Below are 23,094 nucleotides of genomic sequence, written 5' to 3'. Positions count from 1 at the left end.
TCATTGAAAGGGGCAACACAGGTGGAGAAGGTAGTCAAGAAGGCATACGGCATGCTTGCCTTCATTGGCCGGGGCATTGAGTATAAGAATTGGCAAGTCATGTTGCAGCTGTATAGAACCTTAGTTAGGCCACACTTGGAGTATAGTGTTCAATTCTGGTCGCCACACTACCAGAAGGATGTGGAGGCTTTAGAGAGGGTGCAGAAGAGATTTACCAGAATGTTGCCTGGTATGGAGGGCATAAGCTATGAGGAGCGATTGAATAAACTCGGTTTGTTCTCACTGGAACGAAGGAGGTTGAGGGGCGACCTGATAGAGGTATACAAAATTATGAGGGGCATAGACAGAGTGGATAGTCAGAGGCTTTTCCCCAGGGTAGAGGGGTCAATTACTAGGGGGCATAGGTTTAAGGTGAGAGGGGCAAGGTTTAGAGTAGATGTACGAGGCAAGTTTTCTACGCAGAGGGTAGTGGGTGCCTGGAACTCACTACCGGAGGAGGTAGTGGAAGCAGGGACGATAGGGACATTTAAGGGGCATCTTGACAAATATATGAATAGTATGGGAATAGAAGGATATGGACCCAGGAAGTGTAGAAGATTGTAGTTTAGTCGGGCAGTATGGTCGGCACGGGCTTGGAGGGCCGAAGGGCCTGTTCCTGTGCTGTACATTTCTTTGTTCTTTGTTCTTTGTACCCTGCACATCTTTGGGTTGTGGGGGGGCGAAATCCACGCAAACATTTCCCCTCGTGGAACATATTTAAGGCGGAGCTCAGTGTCATGGGGTTCAGTGTTGATGTTGAGGAATCCCAGGACCACTCCCACCCAACCAATAAGAATGTGGACAGGTTAGAGGGTTGGGCAGATTAACTTTACTGATGAAACATGCAATGATACATTTTCAGGGGAAGAGGGTATGGATGCAATGGTAATATTTTAAAAAGATTACAAGATATACAATCATTTTTAAAAGTTGGAAGACAAGTTGTGAAAATCTATTAAAAAATTAAAGGATTAACAATCTTAGCTTCATTAATAAGGACATGGGAGTACAAAGCAAGGAGGTAATGTTTTAAAATGTAAAATCACTGAACAGCTACACTATGGTGTTGAGTTTTGGGCAATTTCTTCGGGAAGGCTGTGGGTAGGGTACAGAAGAAATATACCAAGAAGGCTCTTTTTTACGAGAGACTAGAGATATTGGGGCTCATTTCAAGATGACGGATCAAAGAGCTGAATGGACTGGTTTTGATGGAGAAATATATTATCAAAGGGCAAGTTAATAACTTGAAGTCAGAAATTCAAGGCCACCACCAATAGAAGGGAAAAGCGAGGAAACTACTTTAAAAAAAAAAAATGCAGGTCTGCTAAAACCTGACCCGATTAGAAAGGGAAAGTAAAGTCCATAATAGCTTTCATAAGGAAATAGAATAGATATATGAAAAAAGACATGACAGGCTGAATTTTACAGGCCACCCATGGGCAGGAGGACCCATACGTTGTGCCACTGGTGGCCAGTCTGTGATCCAATTGAGACGTTAAAGTTGGCAATTAATGTCCAAGAGCCTCAGCCTGCCGCTGCATTGATTTAACAGCTGGGCAAAGAGGCTGGTGCTCAAGTGAAGCCTGGCAGCTTAATCCCTACTGGCCATTGGCAGAGGTCAATTAAATGTCTCTCCATAGTCTTCCTAGTCAGCCTGGCCTCAGCAAGATCCCAGTCGTACCCGAATGTCCAGGTCCATCACTCCTCGTCTACCTTAAGTACCAAAAGTGGCCAATCCTCCTGGTGTTGCTGCAGGAGTGCATAGTTTCTGGCCTCCAACTGGTTGGCAGCTCGATGAGGCAGGACTTCCTCCAGAGAGATGGAAGTCCGGTCTCATACTAATCATACTGTCGCCCGAAATGTACCAACTAACAGAGGCAGGCTCACCCCTGACATTTCTGCTGGGATGTGTGGAGCTCCCCCTAAACATATAATCCAGGCCAATGTTTGCGGAAAGAAATGGGTATAGGACTAAATGTATAGCTCTATCAGATGCCCATATTATCACTCTGGAGCAAGTGACCCCCTCCTATTCTCTAAAATTCTGATTCAATAAAGCAACATATATTGTAACTGTTCCAGTAATCTAGTTTTGTTCACCTCCCACCAGCGGCAGGCTGGAACCCAGATAAGCTACATATGGACAAATACAACTAATTTAAATATTTAAGGAACCAATAAGGGTTGATGTCTGGTCCACTGGCATTTTGACAACAGCGAGGTGTGCCCCCCAGCAAATCTCCACCATCTCCCCCCAACATCATGAGTGCATCAGCAACTCAAGGCAGGCAAATTGCCTATGGCAACCAGGGGAGCCATCAAAATTGGAGGCTCTTTGGCCCATTGAAGGGGCTGCATGAAGGAAAAGCCAAATACTCTACGGGGGGCTTACTCCTCCATCCCGAGGGGCTTTCTGCTCTCAGCACTTACTAAAAATTTGGCTCATTTGAGGGTGCTTCCATTTTGAGGTGCTCTTGCTGCCCCAATCTGCCTCTGCAATGCCCACTTCTCCCGGTGGGGTTGCCAACAGCATAGGAAGCAGTGTGCATGAATTGAACAAAAAGCCTGGAGACAACCAATTAGGAGATCACCTCTGGTAAAATTGCTGAGTGGATCCCATTGTCTGGATCTCCATTTTATCCCGAAGCCCACAGCAAAATCCTGCCCTGGGGGTCTCATCCCGAAATTGTATTCTAAAGTGATGACCTGGTCTTAACTTTGATAACCTTGACGTAAGAAATAGTAAGAAATAGGAGTGGGAGTAGACCATTTGGTCCCTCAGGTTCTAGATGCATGCTGCACTTCATCTCATCACCAATGTCTTACATTTGTCTCGTCTTCATCCATTATTGAATTAACAAAACTTCCTCAAACTAACTATTGGTAAGAGTGATGTCATTGTGCTGAATTATACATGGCAGATTCCCCATCACCCTGGCTAAAAGAAAAAGATGAGGCGCACCCCCGCCTCCACCTTCAAACCCATTGTTGGGGTTTTTAAGGGTGCTAAATAAATGTATGCTGGTTAGGCCAAGGCCTGTACCTGGAAACTAAAACTTGGGTAATTACATCCAAGGAATGTGTGAAATATCATTCAAGGTACTTTTAATTTTAATACTAACCAGCGTTTTTGTTGAGTAACTACTGCTGAAAAATGTATGTGGATTAAAAAGGCGCAACTGTAATGCTTCATAATTGAATTGTATGTCGATATTTACCAAAGATCACCCATGAATAATGGTTGCTTGGGCAACATGCCCAAGGGTGGCCACCACTGGCTGCAGTTGTATAACAATAAAAAAATAATATCTTCATGAGAATGGGAGAAAAATGGGTTAAAAAATGTTTTCAAGACTGGCCCTAATTCTAAAATTTGCAATAGCTATCATTAGTCCCATTTATTCTAACTGATGCGTACAAATGATCTAATTTGTGCAGGATTAAGATTAAGTACTTACTCTTTTGTTAAGACAGATGACAGGCCACAGGCTGCAGCCCAAGGTGCAACAGCAACACAGACAACCACATAGAAGCCACTTCACATTAATGGGAAGATTTTTCTTTAAACATCCATTTACCCGACCAATGCTCATCTTATACTCCTCTGGAGCCACCTAGAACAAAAGAAAGCAGCGCAGCAATGTAGATATTTATAGCAAAGACAGATTGCAAATCAAGTTAACAAATAAGCATTTGACAGTGGACTTTGAACCAGTATTGTAACAGGGAATCAACTGTCGCACACATACATGCGCGCTGATGTATCCATTCACATACTGTGTAAAGAATGTGTGATGAGCGTAGGAATTTTTTATATTGATTGTATTATATATATATGTTGCAGTAATGCTATTAAATGCCTTGGTTAAGGTATATATCTATTGCAGTAATTTAAAAAAATAATCTTAATTTAACCTACAGGCAGCCGATGTGTCTACAAAATGTGCAACTAGAATGTTGTAAAAGTGAGATTATCATTAATTCCAACCAGGTATATGTTTACAAAAAGAGACCTAATAGTATTTTGTTATGATTACTGGAGATTCCCTGGAGAGTAGATAATTTGAGACAGTGTTTAGATTTAGATAAGAGGTTGTGGGATGAGAAGGATAAAGGCAATGTAATAATAGGAGGAACATGTCTGTAGCAGTCAGTTTAGCTATTAGGATTTGCTAGGTGGTTCAAGATGAGCAGCAGCTTTTGCCAAATGCTGTCAGGTTGAGCAAGTTTGACACAGACAGAAAAATCTGCAGGTTGTTTCCTGAAAAGGTCTCTTTCTCTCTCTTCAAACAGTCTTTCCAATAACTTTCTACACAGAGGACAGAAAGTATCTCTGTGTTGGCTAACTTTATTTATAAGTGGCTTTTGACCTGTGCCGGGTGTTGCTTAATTTGAATAGTGAAGGTACAAGTTAATAGTAAAAAAGGTTTCCTTTTCATGGATCATAGATCTACTTTAATTTTAAAATGTTTAATCCTGTATTAAGAATAAAGTTTGTTTTAATATAGAAGATATTTATTGGTCAGCAGAATTACTCCCGGAACAAAGTATCTTTTCCTCACAACTTTAAAAATTAAAAAAAGAAGTTTTGGGGATTCTTGTCCAGGATCTTAACAAAATGACAACATTCACCACAAAAGTGAAAACAGAGATTACTTTTAAAACTAAAATAGGTAATTTGCCAGGATATAATTTTTATCAATTGCTTGACGCTGTTTCTGTGAAATCAAAGCAAAACAGCCCAAGCAAAAATTGTATTTAAAATGCCACTTCATCGTTATTCTTAACTTTGTCTACTTCCCTTTACGCATTTTCTTTCCTACTTTTTGAAGTGTATAGTGATAACCCTCATTGAGATTTTCCTTCTCGACATCTGGGTTATTGCACTCCAGTGAGTTCCATTTTCTACAATAACTGTTCGATATTTGCAATAATCTGATTCAACAATGCAAGGTCTTTTTGTCTCTGTGGGCCATAGCTTCCACCCAGCGGTGTAAAGTGATGTCCCACCGGAATTACAAGAGTTTAAAGCACAATGACCTGCTCTAGAAAGCTTAGTTAAAATTTCTGCTCACTGGAGCTGCTTGGGACCTGCAGCAAGAGTCCCCGTAGGCCACAGCACAATGTAACTCCAGCGAGCTCAGTGAGGCCACACTCCCTTTTTACAGCACTGACTGCTGGGAAGCAGACTGGTTTAAAAGGCCCAGTGAAATGGACCGGCCAGTTAAGGAAGGAAAGTGTCCAGACAAGTGCATGGAATTCAGGGGATCCGGAGGGTTGTCGGGGCTACAAGTCAGGGTGGGGGATTGGATCAGGCAGGGGTCCTTAAAGAGCCGGGCCCACAGCTTGGTGGGGTTCAAAGTCTGGTGGTTTCCTTTACAGGACTTGGTCTGGGTTTTTTAAATAGGCTGACAATTTTTATTTCTATTTCTATTTTTATTTTATTTCTAACTCTATCAGAATAACTATTGGTGTAAAACTGGCCGAACCATCTGAAGTTAGTGATTTAAATCATATTGTTGGATGGTTCCCAGCGCACTTGTCAAGGGGAGTTAGCACTCGTGAACAATTCGTTCCCCCCCCCCCCCCTCCCCACCAAACTCCAACACTTGGGAGCCAGGAGGTTACAGGCTTAAATCTCTTTCCTTTAAAACATCGGACAGTTGTATGGATAATTATTAACAATTTTTAAAAGTCAATCAAAGGCTCTAAGAAACCACTCATGAAGACCCAATGCCCCTGATCTGCAAGGTCACTCAGTATTGACAAGTGGAACATATTGTTTCATTATTCTAAATAAGTCAAAAACTAAAGGTTCATTTTCAATCTTACTTGCATATTTGAGGCAATATAGGTAAGTATTTTGACATGCATCAACAGGTAGGGATGCATCTTCGGGAGGATTAAAAGTAGTTTACAAGATTAAGAAATGTTAATGAACATTAAAACATTAACATTGAAATAAACAGTATGCAATAGAGAACAGAAAAGCTTAACAGATGATTAAAATACTTCAAACAGAATCATACAATGACACCCATTGATCTTTGAAGGGGAAAAAGGCAAGGCCTCGTGGTAAAAAAATAATTTCAGATTAGTTTCAGTGATGCCGTTATTTCAGTTGGGACTTAAGAGTTCCATTGCAAGCATAGCCCTGAAAGTTATTCAAAAGCCATCATTTCAAAATTTACAGATGGCAGTTTATGGCTTCCACTTGAACAGAAAGCCCATATTCAAACACATTTCTTATCTTTTTTATGACTTGTATAAGACATTTTAATAGGGAGATTCTATTATTGTGATATATTTGCAAATGTAAACAAATGTAAGAAAACCTTTGAATCATAACTACAAGCAAAATATCTTTCTTGTAAAGTATGCATTGCCACAAGAAAAATGCAAATGAGCATCCAGCTACTGGTCAGTAAGGTGTGCTTCCCACACTGCAAATGAGTCTTACTTCCTCTTAGCTTTATATTGGTCCTGCCAATAAAGTAGGGTTGTAACATTTTACGACAGGATGCAAAAACACTTCACAAATAGTGAAAAGACTGGCAAAGCCCAGCAGGCTAACCATGCCTCTTCAATCATAATAAGCAAGCCCTCTAATCTATCAACTGTCAGGTACAGTCACAATGCAACTCACTCGTTTATTGCTTACACTTCTCTGCAATGCACAACCACCCTCTCCACAGGCTCTTTCTTTGCTGCAGATTTAGAGTAAGAAGCTTCCTTTCTTATTTATGCATATAGTAGAATTTTGTCATCCAGTGTGTCCCCTGGAGCTACATACTACGCCACAAGTGACATTTACACTACAGTTTTATTCTTGTGTGTGTGTAGGATTGGGGGGGGGGGGGGGTGAAGAGGAACTGGGGACAGGGGAAAGAGAAAATACAAATTTCAAGAGCAGAGTTTTCTGCATGGATTTGATGACAATGAAGCTATAGCAAAAAGCAATAAGGGACCTGAGCTAAATAATATTTTTGTTACAAAATACACAATAGATGGTGTAAATGTTCTTTCAAAAATGAGAATGGACAAATCTGCCAATTTCTTTGGTGTCCTTTCCTGCAGCATTCAATGAAATTAGATCATAATCTGAAAAACTATTGTGCTTTAATTCTAGAAATTGGCAGAAATTACATTTGGGCCTGTAAAATTCTGTATTGACACAGTTCTGTGACCTGAAGGACCATTGCTCCACTCAAAATTTGTGAGAAGATCATCTTTTTCTGAAGGGTACAATTTACAGCATACTAGTTATATCTTGCAATCAGAAGATGAAATTAAAATTAGTGCTCATATTACAGTTACTTACTGTGACAGCTACATTTCTTTTCATATTGACAACTTTATATTTTGCACCCCGACTACATTACAGCTTCATTTAAATTGTTTTAAACTAATAAAAAATATAACAGTCCTCTTCTTGCTAAATTCAACAAACACAGACATTGGGTGGGATTTACCCAGTAACCCGCCGCGTGTTCCGCGGTGCCGATGGTGACCGCCATTGGCCAGCGGAGGGATCTTCTGGTCCTGCTGTTGTTAATGGGGTTTCCCATTGAATGCACCACTTGCTGCCAGGAAATCTGGAAAGTTCCAGCCATCAGGTATCTGTCATCTTTTAGAAATGCCTTCCCCGCCCACCTGCTCTGATTAGGCAAGTATATTCTTAGGTGAAAAGTACAACTCCAGATTGCGTGTGTAAATATGAATTGCAAATCCTAACTGTAAATTAACAATTGTATTAAGTAGCCTAGTGAACATGTGTGCAACAATAGCTCATTTTAATTACTCAATTGAGGGTTTCAATATACTCATTTTTACAGTCAGCGAACAAATAAGTTTTGGTCAGCACCCCTCATCCCCGCTACACTAAACACAGTTGAACCAAGGAGGCACCAAAGCATGCCTGCAGAACTGTTTCCTGGGGAGAAAGGAAAAGGAAGAAAAAAGGGGGGGGGGGGAAGGAAGAAAAGGAAAAGAAAAAAAAAGAAAAAGGAAGAAGGATTTCAGAAAATTATAAATTAATTATACCATGACTTCTAATTCAAATGTTAACTTCGTAATTACTGGATTAAAATTTGTATTACACCTTATTTCAATCATTAATGTAATACATAGTTAAAATTAGGATATTTCAGAAGCTGTGCTTAATAATCATGTAAACTTTAAACTTCATATAGACTGGTCAAATAAAATTGGTAAACGTAATCTGGTGCAGAAAGTAATCAAGAAGGCTAATGGAATGCTCGCTTTTATATCTAGAGGACTGGAGTATAAGAATGCAGAAGTTATGCTGCAGTTTTACAAAACCCTGGTTAGACCAGGAGTACTGTAAGCAGATCTGGGCACCACACCTTCGGAAGGATAATTTGGCCTTGAAAGGAGTGCAACTTGTGTTTACGAGAATGATACCTGAACTTTAAGGGTTAAGTTATGAGGAGAGATTCTCTAGAATTTAGAAGTTAGAAGGTTAAGGGGTGATCCGATCGAAGGGTTCAAGATGTTAACAGGGAAAGACAGGGTAGATAAAGATAAACTGTTTCCACTGGTTGGAGATTCTAGATTTGGGGGCAAAAATTTAAAAATTAGTGCCAGGCCATTCAGGAGATATTGGCAAGCACTTCATGCACAAAGGGTGGTAGAAGTTTGAAACTCTCAAACAAACGGCAGTTGATGCTAGATCAGTTGTTAATTTTAAATCTGAGACAGATACATTTTTGTTAACAAAAGTATTAAGGGATATGGGCTAAAGGCAGGTATTTATCAAATCTATAGAATTTCTTCAGTGCAGAAGGAGGCCATTCGGCCCATCGTGTTTTCTCCCACCCTCTGAAAGAGCACCTTACTAAATAAGCCCACTTCCTCGCCCTAAAATCCTACCTACCTAACTTGCACATCTTTGTACAGTGTAAGGAAACCAAAACACCCAGATGAAACCCACGCAGACACAGGAAGGTGCAAACTCTAGACACCCAAGACCGGAATTGAACTCGGGTCCCTGGCACTGTGAGACAGCATTTTGCCACCCTGCTGTGCCAGGGTGGAATTAGGCCACAGATCAGCCATGATCTCATTGAACGGTGGGGCAGGCTCGAGGGGCTGAATGGCTTACTCCTGTTCCTATGTTCCCAAGAGGAGTTTGTAGCATGCTTTTGAGATGGTTTCCTAGAACATACATTGAAGAGCCAACTAGAGACAAACCTTTTTAAAAATCTAGTATTGTATAACAAGACCAGGTTAATTAATAAATTTCACAAAAAAGATTCTCTGGGAAAAGTGATAATACAATTGAATTCCAAATTAAGATTGAGTAGCAACATAGACTAGAATCTTAAAACATAAACAAAGCCAACTTTAAAGGTATGAGCAGAGAGCTAGATAGGAGGGGAGAGCTTGATAAAGTTGATTGAATAAATAAATTGGACTGAAAGGTATGGCAGGAAATAAACAAGGGAAACATTTAAATAAGTTATTCAAAATGTTCAACAAAAGCACATTCCATTATAAAAGCCAGTGAGAAAGATCCAAGTTTGGCTATTAGTTAAGAATAGTCCAGGTTAAAAGTAGTTTATAATGTTGCAAAGAGAAGTAGCAAAGCCGAGGAATTTTTAAAAAACAAACAGCAAACGGTGATCAAAATGTTGATTAAAAAAGGAAAAAAACGTATACCAGCCAGGAAAATAAAAACCTTGTAAGAGTTTTTACAAGTAGATGGAAAAGAAAGTAGCTAAAGTAAATAGAGGCAGGTGTAATTATCATGGTGAAGGAGGAAGGGGAAGAAACATTGGAATTTTCTTTCAACGAAGACAAAAATTACATTTCAGAAATAGAAATTAACTAAGGGGCTAATGAGAGAGACATTTAAAATAATTAATTTTGGGAAATTTGGGGGACTAAAGGCCTACAAACCCTCAAGACCTACATTCTCAATTCAATAGCTGCAACCAAATAAGGTTTAAAAAATATACCCCTCTTAAGAATCTAGAATACCAGCTGTATATTAGGAATTAAAATAAGTTAGGAACAGTCTGCTCCATAAATATTTAGATATGGTTCAAATTACTTCATGTTAACCATCTGACCTTTGTAGAGTATATTCTGAACAAGCTGTGCGTATCAATGTAAGCTCTGCAGCTAGGACAGAGGAAGTGAAGGGGCAGGTAGGAAGAAAATAAATTAAGAAAGATACTAGGAAGGAAATGATCAGTTTTCAATAACTCACCTTTCCTGTAAGCACAGAGGGAAATTCTGGATCAAATTTGTTGCTGAGGCCAAACCTTAGGGGAAAAAAAACATGAAAAAGTGTTTAAGTCCTCGCTACTAGAGGGGAGTAACTTTATGGAAAAAGCTACCATGCAAATACCGTGCAAGCATTCCTTTTTTCCGACATGTATATGCTGTAATGAGAGAAAGCCCTTTTTCACAAACAACACTTACTGGGATTGATAATGAGGAAGATTTTCATCTTCTTTGGACAGACTAGATTTCAGTAATGCAAATGTTGCACACCACAGCTCCTTTTAAAAAATAAAGGTCACTCAAATCACAATTACATTCCCTCCCATTTAAAATAAAATCCTAACTGCTGGATGAAATCTTTTCAATAACCTATGGATTTTCATAACTATGGGACACTTTTCACTGAGTGAGCCAAGAAATTTTTCAGATTCACTTGAGCATAAACACCATGGGCGCGATTCTCCGCTCCCGTGACTAAGTGCTCACGCCGTCGAGGTTCACGACGGCGCGAAACGGCCCCGAACTCGATCTATTCAGGGCTCGAAAATGGGCTAGGATTGGGGCCGCGAGAAACTCGGGGGGGGGGGGGGTCGCTAAAGCAGCGTCGTCAGCGCGCGCCGGGCATTCGCACCGCATAAAAGCGGCGCCGCGTCATCTGCCGCCTAACTGGCGTCACCCGCGCATTCGCAGGTTGGCCGGCGCCAACCCGCGCATGCGTGGTTGCTGTCCTCCCCGAGGCCGCCCCGCAAGAAGATGTCGGATGGATCTTGAGGGGCGAGGAGGAAAGGAGGTGGGCACCGATCGCGGGCCGACCCCTTTTGAGTCCTACCCCGGTGAAAGAACCCCCCCTCGCCCCCCCCCACAGGCCACCTCCCCAGCGTTCCCGCGCTATTCCCGCCGGCAGCGACCAGGTGTGGATGGCGCCGGCGGGAAGCCTTCGTTTTGGGCAGGCCGCTCGGCCCATCCGGGCCTGAGAATAGCGGGGGTGGCGGAGAATCGCCATTTTGGGTGTCTCGGGCGATTCACCGGACTGTGCCGCGCAGAACTAGATAGTGCTGATCTCGCCGCTTGGGTGTATCGCGGGAGGGCGTCGGACCGCGTCGCGTGAAAAAATGGCGCCCCAGGCGATTCTCCCAAACGGCGCGGCATCGGAGAATCGTGCCCCATTACTCCAGACCAAGTTATGGCAATTACATCAAAATGATGGTACTGGTTTCAAAACAAGTTGGCAGATAGAATACCATCAAAGAGCACCTTGGTCCAATTAAAAACTGTTTTCTAAAGACAACCTAATTCATTTCAAACCAGTATTTGCAACATTAACTACTCCGGTTTGAGAATGCCTGGTTTACTGCATAGTCAGTGAAATGGCAATTCTATGCACATACAGAAGTATGTCAAAATAATTTATAGGTGTTTTAAATAGGAGAAAATAAAGCCTATGACAGACGTTCAATGCTGCAGGAAGATTGCACATTACATTTTTAAAAATTAAGGGAGAGAAGAAAACATTTTCTACTTCATTTAAATAAAATCCTTTTAATCTTAGAATGGAGGGCACACAAAAACACAATATTAGTAAGGATCATAATTCACTGTTTACTATAAACAGCAAGCTCAGCAACGTGTCAAGTTACAAGAACTACTGGATAATAGAAACAAGATCTCTCAATCCAATGTGTAGACTAGATTAGAATACAATCAAAGAGTATGCACACATTTTACAACATAATTTTTAAAAATGCAATTACAATGAAAGTATCGTCTATCTTGGCAGTTTATTAGGTTGCCAGGTTCTCAAAATCTCATCAGAAAGTTGCAGAGTGCTGCAAAGAATCAAGTGTTTCCCCACCCCGTTTTAAAAGAAAGGAATGGATTTAAACAAGCTGACTTTCGCAAAACCTCAATACTGCACTTGTCAGTTATTGAATGAACTACTCTGCTTGGGAAAGGTACCCCAGTCACCGCTGTCCTTGCCGCCCGCCCCCTCAGCGATATCATCAGATAACAGGTCCTTGCATGTATGCTGATGACATCCTGCTCTACCTCATCACCACCACTTGACTCCTGCACCGACTCCGATTTATCACTGATTATCCAATCAGTGGTAGACCTATGGAAATTTCCTTCAATTATATATCAAGGGAGATCAAAATCACTGTATTCTTCATTCCCCAACCACTGGCTGAAGCTGAAACAGACTGTTCCTAACTTAGGCATCCCATTTGAACCTGGGCTGGCTTCTAACCCCATATCCCCTTCATCACCAGATAAATTACATTGGCCTTTGTAATGTCGCCCATCTCTGCAGCAGCTGTCAACTGCTGAAATGCTTATCCAGGCCTTTTGTGATCTCCAAACTTGATTGTGGGTGATGAGACACAGTGGGCGCGATCCAATGGCCACGCTGTATCAGAAAAAATTATTGTTGCAAACTCCATGCAGCAAATTTAGAGAAACTACATAACATAACAAAAAACTCCTAAAACTTCAATTTATTTGATGCCCTGAAACCAGAAGCTGTTAAAATAAATACCAACTGGGGCAGGAAGGGGCAATTGATGTGACCTTCAATAACACCATGTTATCTTTAAGAATATAAACTTGCAGAAAAATTGCTGCTAACTAACGCTACAAGCAGGAATCTTAGAGGGAACTATAAATGTAAAAGCCTTCAAATGCAGTGGCACCTGTTTTGAGAATTATTGCAACGATGCCCTGTTAGATTCTGAAATATATAATCAGGTTGACCTACAACTCTGAAACTCGAGTTGCACTTTCCATTTCACTGGTAACCAATGAAAAAAATGCAAAGGTATTATCCAGTCTGTTTACTGGCTTTCAAAGATTACTCAGAATCTATTTCAGAATACTTTTCTTGTCATGGTATAATCAATCTCTCTACAATCACCAAACTGCTTATTGACTATGTATACAAACAGGATATCTTGTCTATCCCAGGGTCATCTTCTTCATGGCAAAGCAATATTCGATATAGCCATCTGATCACCTTAACAGCTGACAACTTGACGCAGCAAGCACTAATTGAAAGGATCAAAGGACAGGCTGCCAATATCCATTCTGGCATGTACAAACCAATTTTGATTGATATCCTAGTACTAGTAAATAATTACATGATAAAAGCTTCTCAAATGAGACCATTACGTATTTTACAACTACTAGAAACAAAATACAATGTAAATTATTGTCCAAGTAATAAATCATATTATACGTAGGTTTTCTCTTTTTATAGGGGTGGGGGGCAATGGTATGAATTCTAATATTTTCACCTCGGGCCACACATGTTCTTTAATCAAACTGCTTCCATGATTAATCAGAAAGGGAGAGAGGCAAAAAGTAGGAAACTATGGACCGGTTAGATTGACCTCTGTGATAATAATAATAATCTTTATTGTCACAAGTAGGCTTACAATGAAGTTGCTGTGAAAATCTGTGGTGGGAAGTTACTGGAATCAATCATTGAGGAGATGACTGAACATTTGGAAAGACAAAGCTCAATCCACCATTGTCAGCATGGTTTTATGAGGGGAAGTCATACATGACAAACTTGCTTGAGTTCTTAGAAGACGTAACCAGCAAGGGGATATTGGGGAACCTGTGGATGTAGAATATCTAGAAGGTGTTTGATAAGGTGCCACATAAAAGACTGATCCAGAAGGGGAGATCGCAGGGGATTGGGGTTGAATACTAGATTGGTTTGAGGATTGGCTGATTGATAGAAAGCAGAGGGTCAGGATAAATGGCCAACTGTAACTAGCAGGATGCCGCGGGGTTCAGTCCTCAACTGTTTACAATTTATATAAATGATCTACAAGCAGGGTCAGAGTGCAATATAGCAAAGTTTGCAGATAAACTAAAATAGGTGGGAAAGCAGCCAGTGAAGAGGAGATAAAGATTTTACAGACGGATATAGATAGGCTAGGGCAGGCATTGTCAAACGCTGGGGCGCGACCCGTGGGTGGGTCATGGGCGGGTGTCGGGAGCCGTCCGTCGCGGCGCTTCCTATCGCGCAAATCCGAGCACAACAGCCGGCTTTTAATAATGCCAGCTGCGAGCGGCCTTCAAAATGGCCAGGAACAGATTTTAAAAATTCGGCCGCACTGCGCATGCGTGCCCGATCATCGGTGCCATTGCGCAAAACTATGCACATGCGCACCGATGATCGGGCATGCATGCGCAGTGTGGCCGCATTTTCTTTTATATGGTCACAGCCCTTTTTTTCCCCAGTTCAGGGGGGACAAAGGGACCATTGGAGCCAAAGGGACCCAAAACCATTTCCTCCATTTATGTCAGCAATAAACAAGGTAAGAGAAAATGGTGGGTCGTGCAGGTCGGCCGGCGTGGGTCGCGAAGGTCGACCGGGTTGGGTCCCGAAGGTTGGCCAGTTGGTAAAAATGGGTCCCCGGAAAAAAAGTTTGAAAAACACTGGGCTCGGGAATAGGGCCAAAATTTGGCAGATGGAGTTTAATGTAGATAAGTGTGAGGTTATCCATTTTGGCCGTAAAAACAGAAAGGCAAATTATTATCTAAATGGAAAGCAGATTCACGATGCGTCTGAGCAGAGGGATCTGGGAGTCTTTGTTGATGAATTGCAGAAAGTTAGTATGCAGGTACAGCACGCAATTAAAAAGGAAAGAGGAATGTTAGTGTTTATTGCAAAAGGACTGAAGTATAAAAGTAGAGAAGTGTTGTTCCAATTGTATAGGGTGTTGGTAAGACCACATCTGAAGTATTGTGTCCAGTTTTGGTCTCCTTATTTGAAAAAGGATGTGGTGGCATTGGAGGCAATTCAAAAGAGGTTCACCAGATTGATTTTGGGGATGAAAGGGTTGATTTATGAGGAGAGATTAAACAGTTTGGGCTTATACTCGCTGGAGTTTAGAAGGATGAGAGGGGATCCGATGTGTATAAAATACTAAATGGGATTGATAAAGTAAATGTTGACCAAATGTTCCCCCTTGTGGGGAAATCTAGAACGAGAGGTTACAGATATAGGTTGAGAGGCGGTAGATTTAAAACGGAGATTAGGAGAAGAGTGGTGAATTTGTGGAACTTGCTGCCCCATAGTGTGGTGGAATCGGAGCCATGTAAATGGTTTCAAGAAAGAGATAAATATATTTTTGATTAAAAATGGGTTAAAGGGATATGGGCAACAGGTGGAGAGGTGGATTTGAGACCAGGAAGAGATCAGGAAGCGGAACAGGCTTGAAGGGCTGAAATGCTGAATTTGAAAACCAGGATGAAAACTTAAAATTCAAAATCCTAAAGTGCGATGGTCCTAAAGTGTCAATGGTCTGAGCTCATTAATTCGCCCCATAAATCTCTCCACTTCATTGTCTCTTTCCTGCTTTAAAACACTCCTTAAAACCTACCTCCATCATCCCTAATATTACTTTATGTAGCTCAGTACATTGCCCAAATCAAACAGGAATGTGGGTTCACATTCAATGACAGAAGTGAATACAGTACCCAAACAATGGTCACAACTTAAATATTCATTTCCTCCACCACTGACACAGTGACAGCAGTGTGTATTATATACAAGATGCACTGTAGTAACTCACCAAGGCTCTTTCAACTGCACCTTCCAAACCCACGATCTCTATCACCTAGAAGGACAAGGGCAGCAGATGCATGGGAACACCATCACCTGTAGGTTCCTCTACAAGTCGCACACCACCTGACTTGGAACTATATCACCATTCCTTTATTGTGCTGGATCAAAATCCTGGAACAATCTTCTCAGCAGCAGTGGGTGTACCAGCACCTGATGGGTTGCAGCAGTTGATGATTGTCGCTTCCTCTCAAGGGCAATTAGGGATGCCATGCCAGTGATGTCCACATCCCATTAAAGAATAAAAAACTGAAATAACATTTCCAGTGTTGATAATACACTCCAGTCCCCCCTGGTTGCAGAAGGCCTCAGGTGGACACCACATGTATGTCTTGACCATATAGTTGAGCATTCTATTTGTCCTTTTGATTGTTTAGCATATACAACCACTGATAAGCAGCAGAGTTTGCATGGAATTCCTTCTGCACTCAAATCATTAATCAAAGTTAAAAATAGTAAGGGTCACAATATTGATCTTGGGACTCCCAGTTCAGCTCATCCTCACCCTAAAATAACTCTCCAAACACTCCCATCAATCAGTTTCTTATCCATTCCAGAGTTTCACCTGAAATTCTTATCATTTAAACTTTCTCAAATGTCAGGGTACATTATATGAAGTATATAAGCTGCTTAAGACACATTTTGTCACAGAAAGTGATCAGGCATATTTTTTCTCTCGGTCTAAATCTATAGGAATTTACAGGGAATTCCCAAGTTCCCATGACTTAAACTCAATACCAAATGGAGATCAAAGAGCATTCAGCTCTTGTTCTTTCTGAAAATGTGCCCGCATTATCTACTCATTTTTCATTAGGGGGGGGGGGACTGGTGATCCATGTCAGACAAATCTCATTTTTCATCTCTCTGGAATAAATACCATCCATTCATGGGAATTTGGTTCTGAGCCATTTCAACCTGTCTGGTGATTCAAAATCATTAAGATCAAATTAATTTTACTTAGATTATTGCAGTGGGAGGATGGTACTTTACCTGACGTTTTCCCTAGCAATGCTTGGAGGAATGTATAAGTGTAAATGTATACATTAGGTATCTTATGCTCTTTGTTGTCAGCCTCATTGGTACCTTTCATAGTTTTAAAATTCACTTGTCATTTTAGTATGCCAATAACTTTTTGAACCAAGCACCATTCCCCTCAACACTGATATATTTCCACATGTTTTTGTAATCATCCAGAAGGACTGCTTCTCCATCCTTTTTGTCAGATTTAGAGGTTTCCCCCCCTTTCTTTGCTAATCCATTCAATGATATGTTTGTAAACTGTAAAATGTTACTGCAATTAGGTTACCATTCACCCAATCACATCTGTGCCTGCTCCTTGCTCGAGCATTCAAAAATGAATCCCTTGCCCTTATAGCCTTTATCATCCTCTGCACGATTCAGTTTATCCACCTTCCAATTATTGTATCCATCAACTAATGCCATTGATAAAGCAATTGCTGCTTTAACAATGCTCCATCTTTCCTTATTCTCAGCAATTAAATTGATGGACACCATCATTTGCTACCAAACTAGAGAAAGAAAATCTGTCCCCATTCACCCTCTTAAAATCCTTCATACTTCTGAAAACATCTATTAAATCTCCTCATCGTTTTCTTCTCCAGTGGAAATAGTTCCAGTATGTTAGTCATTCTTATGGACAGCACAGTGGCGCAGTGGTTAACACTGGGAGTGCGGCGCTGAGGACCCAGGTTCGAATCCCGGCCCTGGGTAACTGTCCATGTGGAGTTTGCACATTCTCCCCGTGGGTTTCACCCCCACAATCCAAAAGGTGTTCAGGTTAGGTGGATTGGCCATGCTAAATTGCCCCTTAATTGGGGGAAAAAAAAAATGGGTACTCTATGAATTTATTTTTACAAAATGTTAGTCATTCTTCATACATATTGCCCACCATTGATAAATAATTGCTCACATGGAATGGAAATACCAATGCAGTTTGGTCAAGCCAGTTGGTCTAGTTCTATGTTGTAACTTCTACGTACGTATCTTTGCTACGTTTATTCTAGAGAGGGGAACAGTGGTTAACACTGCTGCCTCACAGTGCATGAGACCGAGATTTGATTCTGGCCTTGGGTGACTATCTGTGTTTACACGTTCTCCCAGTGTCTATGTGGGTTTCATCCGGGTTCCTCCCACAGTTCAAAGATACGTACGGTTATGTGGATTGGCCAAGCTAAAAATTTCCCTTTGTGTCCAAAGATGTGCAGGTGAGGTGGGGTTACAGGTGGGGAAGTGGTCTCTTTCAGAGGGTCAGTAGACTTGATGGCCCAATTCGGCAGGTGTTTACAAAGGAGGCAGCAGGAGGGGGGACAGGCGCACCCAAATTTGTTGTATTATTACTGGCCTGCAAACATGGAGAAGGTGGGAGAAGGGGGCAGATTGGGTGCAGGTGGACGAGGCATCGTGTGTGGGGGTAAGTTTAAGGGACCTGGCTGCGGTCCCCTTTTCTTTTCCCCAGGGTGCATATGGTGAGTCCAGAGGTGGCATCATCCTTAAAGGTCTGGAACCAGCCAAGGTGGCATTTTGGCGTGGAGGGGTATGTCGGGTAATATTATTCGTGAGGGAGTTCTAGGACTTTGACCCAGAGACAGTGAAGGAACAGCGACATATACAAGTCAGAATCGAGAGTGGCTTGGAGGGGAACTCCCATGTAGTGTTCCCATATATCTGCTACCTAGCCCATCTAGGTGGTAGTGGTTAGAAGGTGTAGCCTAAGAAACCTTTAGCGTGAGCTTCCTCTTACTGTGGAGGCTTCTGCCAGTCTACATCAAATAGCTTGTTCTGAAAACTGCTCATATTCCACCATAGCAGTGGTGCACAACATTTCTGAAAAAGTCAATTTGCCCCATCTCCCAATGTTATCAGATGCTTTTGAAAAAAATCCAGAACCTGATCCAAAAGAATAATCCATTCTTCCCTGGGTTATACCCTGTCTGTGCACCAGGTTTTGTTGACATCCATCCACCAGTTGTTGAGATAATCTGTTTACAGTCAAACAGAGTAATAGTGGTGAAAGCATTACCTCCACCCACCTTCAGCAGCAGAGGTAAAAATACTGTAGATGTCAGAAAACTGAAGTAAAAACTGCAATCTAGAAACTTTCAGTTGGTCTGGTAGCATTGTGGAAAGAGAAACAGAGTTAACATTTTATATCGAAGGCTTATCATCAAAACTGACAAAAAGTCTTCAACGTGAAACATTCTTTCTCTTCTAGAAAAAAATGTTCATGGGATGTGGGATTGCAGACCCATCCTGAAATGGCATTGAGTAGGTCAGCCACCTTCTTGAACTGCTGACTTCTGGGTGTTGTAGGTGCACCCACATTATTGCTATTAGGTGACGAGCTCCAGGACTTTGACCCAGCAATGATGAAGGAACGATGCAGCATCGGGATGACCGTGACTGGGATGGGAACTTGCAAGTGGTGATGTTCTCATGTGCCTGTTGCCCTAGTTCATCTGGATGGCAGAGGGTACAGATTTTGAAGGTACTGTCAAAGGAGCTGTTGCATGTTGTAACAGTGCATCCAGTATACAGTACACACTGCTGCCACTGTTCCCAGTGGTGTAGGGGGATGCTGCCAGACCTGCTGAATATTTCCAGCATTTTCAGTTTTTGTTCGTTAAACTGCACATTCCAAATCTGTGATACTCCTTTATTCATTTTAATGGTTGCAACCGTGCAATTTCTCCAATGCTCCACGAGCACCAAAACAAAAAATTTTCTCTATAACTTTTCTTCATTTCACTCACAGAAAACAGGCATCACTATTGTCTGGTAACTAGGCGATTTTCACAGTAACTTCATTAAAGTGTTACTGTAAGCCTACTTGTGACACTAATAAAGATTATTATTTTTAAAGAAATATTTTTATTCAAATTTTTAAATATTTTCAACAAACCCACCCTTACAGAAGAAAGAAAAACAAAGAACACATAAACATCTTACAACTACATCACGAATTCCCCCAATATACAAACCCCCCATTAAGCAATAATAAATACAGTAGAAAACACAAAGTACCCCCCCCCCCCACTCTGGGTTGCTGCTGCTGCTGACCACCTCCTAAAACCCCGCTAGAAAGTCTAGGAACGGTTGCCACCGCCTGAAGAACCCACCACCTGAAGAACCCTTGCACAGACCCTCTCAAGGCAAATTTTACCCTCTCCAATTTAATGAACCCTGCCATGTCACTGATCCAGGCTTCCATGCTCGGGGGCCTCGCATCCTTCCACTGTAGCAGAATCCTCCGCCGGGCTACCAGGGACGCAAACGCCAGAATACGGACCTCTTTCGCCTCCTGCACTCCCGGCTCGTCCGATACCCTAAATAGTGCTAACCCCCAGCTCGGCTTAACCCGGGTGTTCACCACCTTAGACACCGTTCTCGCAATACCCCTCCAGAACCCATCCAGGGCCGGGCACGCCCAGAACATGTGGGTATGATTTGCTGGTCTCCCCGAGCACCTCCCACACCTGTCTTCCACCCCAAAGAACCTGCTCAGCCTCGCTCCTGTCATATGCGCTCTGTGAAGAACCTTAAATTGTATCAGGCTAAGCCTGGCACAAGAGGAAGAATTAACCCTACTCAGGGCGTCCGCCCACGTACCCTCGTCTATCTCCTCCCATTTACCGTTTAACTCCTCCACCGAGGTCTCCTCCTCCTCATGCATCTCCTGGTAGATCGGCGAGACCCTGCCCTCTCCAACCCACACCCCTGAGAGCACCCTATCCTGGATCCTGAGTGCTGGAAGCAGCGGGAACTCCCTCACCTGCCGTCTTACAAACACCCTTACCTGCATGTACCTATTATTATTTTTATTAATAAGTTGCCCTTGAGAAGATGGTCGTGAGCGACTTTCCTGAGTATAATGGGAGTGTCTTGCAGTGTATTTAAGAATCACCCACATTGTTGTGGGTCTAGAGTTACATGTAGGCCAGATCAAGAATGGCAGATTTCCTTCCCTAAAGTACATTTGTGAGTTTTTACGACAATCCAGTAGTTTGTGGTTCCCATGACCGATATTAGCTTTTTATTTCAGATTCCATTAATTGAATTTAAACACCCCAGCTGTCATGCTGGGATTTGAACCCACGTCACCAGATCTATCATCCAGGCTTCTGATGAATCATACTGACAACAAACATTTTCCTCAGCATCTGTCCCCGAGCACTGAGCTAAAAGCATGAAAATCAATGCAGGTACTGCCTCTAGATTTTTACTTCAAAGGGGAGCAATCAAGTCGATGTTGCAACCACGCAGGGTTGCAATACTGGATATAGATATAGTTAATGGAAATACAAGTGAATTAATAGCACGGCAAGTTTAACGATGATTTTACAATCATCTCAAGCCCAACTAATCACATTCGTCTTGGAATAAAACGTAACCCAATTAAATGTCATCACATGCTTAAAAAGGTAAACAAATACATTTGTTTGAATGGGTTCACACACGAACCGTTCCGATTATATAAATCACCACCGTTCCTTACATGTGACAGAATGCAGAGCTTTCAACAACAACTGCTATTATAAAAAGGTGGTCATTGTAATGAATGTCTTGAATACGGGGTTCAGCGGCAGAATGGGAATACTGAACACTTTTCAAATCAGATCCACTACTCTGGTTAAAAATACAGGCCACCGAGACCGAGTACAGACTGTAGCAAGCGGACAACATTAATCCCTTCCAGGTACAGTTGCCCGCTAGCCCAGTTTTCCCTGGCGATGCTTCCGCGTCCCTTTGCCTGGTTACCGCCGCCTCATGCTCGGCTGTTGACAGCAAAGGCCGGGAGCTGGACCAGGGCCGTCTCCGGGCAACCCGCCCGGCCGGCAAGCCGGGCTCTCCACCCAATCCGCACCCACCATGTCCCAACTTACACTGTTATATGCCCGGCCCCCCGCACCACCACGGGGTCAGGAGAGTATCGGATCAAATGCTCGTCCATCACCACCCGCTCGTCCTCCTCGTCCAGCTCATATATCGTGTCGAAGTCCGCCATGTTACTGCTCAGGGGCACAAGCCGTGCCCATGCCTGCGCATGCGCTCACCCCGGCCCCGCCGACGTCACAAGCAGCCCCCCCCGCCCCCGCCGCTTGGCGGCCACATGCCGAATCACAGGAGCAGCCAGCCTGGGAATGAGTGGGAGACTGGGAATGCCTGAGACTGGGAATAAGTGAGAGACTGGGGATGAGTGAGAGACTGGGAATGACTGGGAATGAGTGAGAGACTGGGAATGAGTGAGAGACTGGGAATGACTGAGAATGAGTGGGAGACTGGGAATGAGTGAGAGACTGGAAATGACTGAGAATGAGTGAGAGACTGGGATTAAGTGAGAGACTGGGAATGACTGAGAATGAGTGAGAGACTGGGAGTGAGTGAGAGACTGGGAATGAGCGAGAGACTGGGAGTGAGTGGGAATGAGTGAGAGACTGGGAATGATTGAGAATGAGTGAGAGACTAGGAGTGACTGAGAGACTGGGAATGACTGAGAATGAGTGAGAGACTGGGAATGACTGAGAGACTGAGAATGACTGACAATGAGCGAGAGACTGGGAATGAGTAAGAGACTGGAATGAGTGAGAATGAGTGAGAGACTGGGAATGAGTGAGAGACTGGGAATGAATGAGAATGAGTGAGAGACTAGGAATGAGTGAAAGACTAGGAATGAGTGTGAAACTGGGAATGAGTGAGGGATTGGGAATGACTGAGAAACTGGGAATGAGTGAGAGACTGGGAATGAGTGGGAATGACAGAGATTGGGAATGACTGGGACACTGGTGTAGCCATCAGGGATGGCCACTTTCAGCATAAAAAATGGACACTCGCAGAGCATACAGGGAAAAATGGACAATGCAAAGTAACAAGCAGGCACAGAGCCTGAATGTGTATTTAGAAGACAGACTGCAGACAGAACCAAAACTCTTGGCCGATTTGCACAATGATGGCCCATCTCCGATAAAAGACTAGTGCTCAGGTGGCCGATACCATCCCAGATATTCCGGCGCCACTACCTCAGCAAGAAGATACAAACAAAGCCAGGCCAATGGCCACTTAGGCACGCCCAGCCATCAAGGCACCCGCCCCTTTATTGGCTCAAATCGATGGCGGTGATCGAGAAGCTGCCCAATTGATTGGGACCAAGTTTA

The 23,094-nt window shown here is 42.6% G+C and overlaps 1 protein-coding gene across 1 annotated transcript in view; it reads right to left on the bottom strand.

Moving 5' to 3' along the window:
• The window catches only part of chic1 (cysteine-rich hydrophobic domain 1), a 47,343-nt gene extending 25,368 nt beyond the window's left edge, over window positions 1–21,975 (bottom strand). Inside the window, exons 1-3 of the mRNA XM_072505643.1 lie at window positions 21,826–21,975; window positions 10,274–10,328; window positions 3,498–3,653 (exon numbers count right to left, since the gene is read on the bottom strand). Coding sequence (XP_072361744.1) covers window positions 3,498–3,653; window positions 10,274–10,328; window positions 21,826–21,947 — 333 coding nt within the window. The 5' untranslated portion in view covers window positions 21,948–21,975. The remainder of the gene's footprint in view (window positions 1–3,497; window positions 3,654–10,273; window positions 10,329–21,825) is intronic.
• Window positions 21,976–23,094: the final 1,119 nt, after the last annotated feature.

This window comes from Scyliorhinus torazame, chromosome 5, assembly GCF_047496885.1.
Source record: "Scyliorhinus torazame isolate Kashiwa2021f chromosome 5, sScyTor2.1, whole genome shotgun sequence".
NCBI classification, from domain to species: domain Eukaryota; kingdom Metazoa; phylum Chordata; class Chondrichthyes; order Carcharhiniformes; family Scyliorhinidae; genus Scyliorhinus; species Scyliorhinus torazame.
Note: the sequence above shows the minus strand (reverse complement) of the source record. Positions and strands in the feature narration are given on the sequence as shown.